Genomic DNA, 5,846 nt, shown 5'->3' with positions numbered 1-5,846 from the left:
CCTAACCCTGACCATATACTCTAAAATTAACCTCACTGAAACTTACACACACACACACACACACACACACACACACACACACACACACACCGTGGGGACCTTCCACTAACTTCCATTCATTTCTTTTAGACTTTGTATCCTAACCCTGACTGTTTACCCTAAAATGAACCTCACAGGTCACCTGACCCTAAAACTAACGTAAACCTCGATTCTAAATCTAACCCCACACCCGTCATTTGCGTTCGGAGTGGTGGGGACCGGGCACTGGTCCCCATGATGCACTTTGGTCCCCACGAGGCTGCTTTTTTGGGAAAGTTTCCCCCACATTGTAGGAAAAACCCGTCCACACACACACAGACATAAACACATAATGAATGGGTTTATATAAACCTATAAAATTTGTAGTTTTACAAATAAAGTATTGCACACACATAGCAGTGACCTTAATCATAACATACCCCCAAACATATAAAGAAACATTTAATCCAAAAAATTACATTTTAATACTCTCTATTGACATTGTCTAATTAGATTAGGAACATTTTGGAGGTGGATTGTAAGCATTAGTGCTTCAAGTAATTGATTGAAAGCCCTAATTATAGTTCATATATCCAACTCATTAAATCAGGGCTGCACAAGTTGCTCCATTAAATGTAAGCTTTTAGCTTTATTGAAAGTAACACAAACTGGAAACCACAATAACAGGTTCTAATGTTCAGCACGCTCCTGCAAATGGACGAGTGGTTTTTCTGGAATTTTACTGGCATCCAAACAGTACTAGATGAAAAGGTTTTATAGATTCTTCTAAAAATGTATAGAATTGGGGTCAGTTTGGCTTCCTGTGACAAAGAAATAAATATTGAATAGTGCAACACTTCCTGCATTATTTCACATCTCAATAAGAGATACAGGCTTCCTGCTTTGGCTCTGCAGCTGTACCTTAAATTATACCTTTGTTTTTAGGCCTAATGGAAATGTCAGAGGTTACACTCACTGCTACAGAGAGGCAGCTTGTCAGTGATTTTATTTGCTGAGCAGGTAATTAGAGATAAGTGTAGAAGTGGCTGTAAACATTGCAGGTTTATTAACTAGTGTCAGGAAAGAAATGCATATTCACACTGATAAAGCTGTAATTTCTGTTTAATAAGAAGAATTGAAGAATTATGTAACATTTCTAACACAAGCTAACTTCCTCAAGGATAAAGATAGCTTTGTGGATTTTCTCGTGAAAAGTCAGATATTTGCAGCTTAAAGTATTTAATGTTTGTTGCTAACAAGGTCATAAAACATATTTTCCATGGCTCCTTTTGACTAAGTAGTTTTCCACCATCTTTTTCTTTTGCAGCATGACACACGTGTGCTGCGGGTTAAAGTCATCGCAGGAATTGATCTGGCAAAAAAAGACATCATTGGTGCCAGGTAAGTGCCATAGGATTCTTTATTTTTTGAAGATGTGCTATAAGAAAATACTTTCAGAGATGTTACCTAATCATATTAGCACAACGGTTCTCAAGTACTGGGCCTTGCACCTGCTGTGAACGCTTCTGCTCTTCTTTTGTTAAATCAGACAGAATCATCACTTTTGCTGGTTATTTGCATTCTTAAGATAAGAAATTTATTGCTGTCTTTACTTTAATAATTTGCCAGGGACATTTATGTAAGGAAAGCCAAGATAAAGCCAAATGGTAAAGCATTAGTCATTATCTTTAGCATCCTGCTCTTTGACTCTAAGGGTCTCCTTTTGTCTGTCTTTTTTGCCCTGGACAGTACAATGTTGTGAACTTTCACTACACTCTTTATAGCTGCAAAGACCTTGAACTCCCAAGTGTTAATCAATGATCACCAACCTCTTCTATTGTATGCATAATCCACCTCAGTCGCAAATGATCCAGATAGAAGACTTTGACTAATAATTAAACGCACCACATTCTTTGTTACCCGTGTAAACACACAGATGTTATGCAGCGTTTAAAAAAAAAAACTTTGAGCTGCCAGAAAACATTCTCCTGTGAATTGTTCTCCAAATTCCCTGTTTTATAATGTTTCTTTTTGTATTTTTGAATAATTAAGCAACTTTATGCCAACCCATAAAAATGTAATAACCTACAGCTTTGTACTTTGAGTGACGAAACTTGTTAAAAATTGATATTACAGCAAGTGATGAGACTTTACTGCTGCTACCACATGCTATCAGCTATTTCCTTTATGTGCAAAATGTAGCAGTCTTAAAAATACTTTTAAATGCTGGAAAATTGCATTTATATTCCACAGTTTGCTTTAAGTGGCCTGTAAATATGACCTCATATTGATAAATACTATTAAATACTTTTATTTTAGTGTACTTTATTATTTTTCCAAACGAATGAAACCCAACTACAATTCAAATACTACAAATACTACAATTCCAGAATGTTAAAACTCTGAATTTTAGGCGTACTTGCTTAGGAAATAAATGAAGGATTAATTAGATAGTTGTTCCTTCATTTTTTATGATTTGACAAGGTAACCCGATTAATATTTCAGCTGTGGAAGGAAAAGAAATAAGTTTTAAGCTCTTAAGATTCAAGCGTTATTAAAGGATCGGTGTCTGCAGTGATGTTGCTTTTTTTTCCTCCTCTCGACATCACACATCCAATACAGCAGACTCGTGGAGGGCTACGTTCCAGTGCTCGGAATGCCTGAATAGGTCTGTACATGAAAGTGTGATGCTAACACAAGCCCAGGTGATGGCATACTGGAAAGGAGGCTGACTGAATGTAGGCTATTGTTGTGTTTTAGTAACATGCTGAATAAGAACCTCTAGATGAAGAGGTCGAAGAACAGGATTGGTCAATGAGACAACAGCTGCACATTTCGGGACAGCAAACAAAAAATTACAACAATATGACAAGCGCAAGCCTCGTCAGCTTTTATACTCTTGATTATAGTAATGTCTGATATCATCTTGGCATGTTTAACACTGTGGGAGCTGCGCTCACACCAGAATGAGCGAGCATCCTGGTACACTGCTGGCTGGACGTCTCAGTCTGACTGTGGTAAAACGCTGAACTGTAACAAAGAAACACTGAGGTTTTGATGTGTGGCTAGTTACAGACTGCTGACTTGGCAGTCTGTCACATTTTGAGAGGCTCAAACAGTGCCAGCTTGTTCTTCCCTTTACTCCAAATGGCTTTCTCTTCATTTTTTGTTTCAGCTATGTTCCTTCGTGTTTTCTTTTCCTGACTATGTTGATGTTTTTGTTTTGGGTGACTGTGGTAGAGTGGATAGGGGAGTCGTGCCAGTTCAGTCCCCTGATCCAGCTGTCTCTGTCGTTGTGTCATTGGGTAAGATGCTTAACCCGCTTGCCTGATGGTGGTCAGAGGGTCCTGTGGCACTGGTGCATGGCAGCCCCGCCTCTGTCATTGTGCTCAGGGCAGCTGTGGCTACAGTGTAGCTTACACTGTGTGAATGTGTGTGTGAATGATTGAGGTGTAAAGTGCTTTGGGGTCCACATGGACTTGATAAAGCACTATATAAGTTCAAGCCATTTACCATTTGGTTGGGGTGAGTATTGTTGGTAGAACCTTGTTAAGCTTTCATGCAGTTGAATTAAATGTTAACTGAGTTAAAGTTTAAATCCGGCAGTAACCTCTGCTATCTTGATCTACCACAGCAGAAAAGTGAAGATGGATGATAGTTTCTGTTTGTGTCTGTGTGCTTGTGACTTTTGGAGTCAACTTGACTCGAGATGGTTGTTAACTCACCCCAGATCAGTGTGGTACCAATCCTATTTTCCTCAAAGCCCCCCAATTTCTTACTTCCAATACAAGCTGCCCCCCCACCCCCAAATTCCTTGCTACTCCCCACCTCTCCGAAAGGCATGATCAACCTCTTTTTATCAAAATAATAAAAAAAGAAAGTGAATGTATTCATGCGCAGAAAGGAAATGATAAAAATGGAGGAAAGAGAGATTCAAACATCTTCGTTGAAGGCAAAGATTTGTTTTTTTACTGAATGAGCCGAGTTTGACACGAGCTTCACTGTGTGCAAGGTTTGCAAAATGAACATCAAGCACTTTGGGAACACGACAAATGCCGCCGGCTTACATTGTCAGTTCTGAATGAAAATTTGATTTTGAATCAAATCGTGAAATAGAAAAAGATTCCCATCCCTAATATTTTCCCAACCTCTGATCAGACAAGGTTACAGGCCACCCTTGTTGGGCCTTAGTGCAAAAATGGCTATAAATCAATGAATTATATATGTTGTAGTTGTTGAGTCATTGACAATACATACTCTGAGTGTGACATCTCAGCAATTGTGCATAACATTAATTTCTAGGTTTGACCAAAATGATTAGAACTGTCATTTTTTTAGCACAAGATATTTTAGTCTAAAAATCTGTCATGAAAGGCGGTGGGCAGTGTACATTCCTTCATGGAATGTTAGGTCTTTTATTAATTTTCTTGACCTGAAGTTGCCCGTCTGTCTCCCTCCAAGGGTTTTATTAAAAGGAGGAAGGAGAAAAGAAGTCTTTGAAAAGCTGCGATACAGCGGGCTCATTGTTATTTAGTCACAGCACATCACAGAACCACACAAACATGCAATTAGAGGCTATGGGGTTGCTGAAGACATTAATTAACAATTAAGAAGCAGCAGGTTTACATAAGGGATATGTTTTCAGCTTATTCTTTGGATTCTTTTTGCTCTCTTTCTTTAGCTTCCTCTGAAACTTCCTCGTTCATATGAAATGTAAGGCAGTATTCTAGTTGACAGGCTGAATCTAAATAAGGGTATATATTTGGATTGGAATTAGATTTCTCTTCAGATCCAGTTTTAATGTCAGGAAATCTGTTTGGCAAATCAAATTAAAACTGATTTCCGGATGGTTTGAAACATGATCAAATCTACTTTTGCACTGCAGTGGTTAAAATTAAAAACAGCCTAGCAGGCACATGCAGCAATTTGGAGATGGTGAAGGAGGATTTAGGTGAAGCGCACTGGTCACTGGTGTTTCTTTTATTTTTTTACTTTTTACAGCAGTCTCACTTTACTGCCAATCTGATTTCTGTGACAGAGAACAAATTCATGCAGCGAGCAGTCTGTTCTGATCCTTTTTCTCATTTATTTATCTGGTTTAGAAGCTTTAATAAACTTTGAACTTTTTTTTTAATATCTGGCCATCACAGCTACTACCAGTTTCATGTTCTTGTAGGTGAAATAGTCAACTATTTGCGGACCACAAACTGTTACCACAAGGTTAACATGTTGGCGAAAACAAATGCTGTCAGGCATGACTGAGGTGGTTTGTCTATTTTGCTGGAGTTGCATAAGCTTTTTCTCAAGAAAGCTGTGGTGAGTTACTCTCTTAACATAGGGTGCTGATTCACTTGCAGCAAAAACAGGAAAAGAAAGGAACAAATCCTTACTAGACTTTTTACTTTATTAGAGTAAGTCTAAGAAATAGGTCTGAATAATATGTTGCTAATCTATTTATTTGTTTAAATTTATAAAGAAAGATTGACACAAACAAAAACATTCCTAGACAATCCTTCATTTTGCACAAGTTTTTACACTGAACCTTTATCCCCAACATCCTGGTGGATATCCTCAGCGTTAATACACCTAATGTACATTAACTATAAGACAAATAAGTCAGTCACATGACTCAAAATAAATACAGCAGGTAAAATAATTATTGAACACGTCAACATTTTTCTCAGTAAATATATTACTAGAGGTGCTAATGACATGACATTTTCACCAGATGTCGGTAACAACCCAAGTGATCCATTTATCTAATACTTTGTACAAAAGCCTTTGTTGTCAATGACAGCTTCAAGACGCCTCCTGTATGGAGAAACTAG

The 5,846-nt window shown here is 37.9% G+C and overlaps 1 protein-coding gene across 1 annotated transcript in view; it reads left to right on the top strand.

The window, feature by feature from the left end:
• The window catches only part of nedd4l (NEDD4 like E3 ubiquitin protein ligase), a gene marked incomplete at its 5' end in the record, with an annotated part of 52,598 nt that overhangs the window by 5,812 nt on the left and 40,940 nt on the right, over nucleotides 1–5,846 (top strand). Inside the window, 1 exon segment of the mRNA XM_014009315.1 lies at nucleotides 1,346–1,419. Within this exon segment, the coding sequence (XP_013864769.1) occupies nucleotides 1,346–1,419 (74 nt within the window).

Source organism: Austrofundulus limnaeus, unplaced genomic scaffold, assembly GCF_001266775.1.
Source record: "Austrofundulus limnaeus strain Quisiro unplaced genomic scaffold, Austrofundulus_limnaeus-1.0 Scaffold57, whole genome shotgun sequence".
NCBI lineage: Eukaryota > Metazoa > Chordata > Actinopteri > Cyprinodontiformes > Rivulidae > Austrofundulus > Austrofundulus limnaeus.
This window is presented reverse-complemented; position numbering and strand designations above follow the sequence as displayed.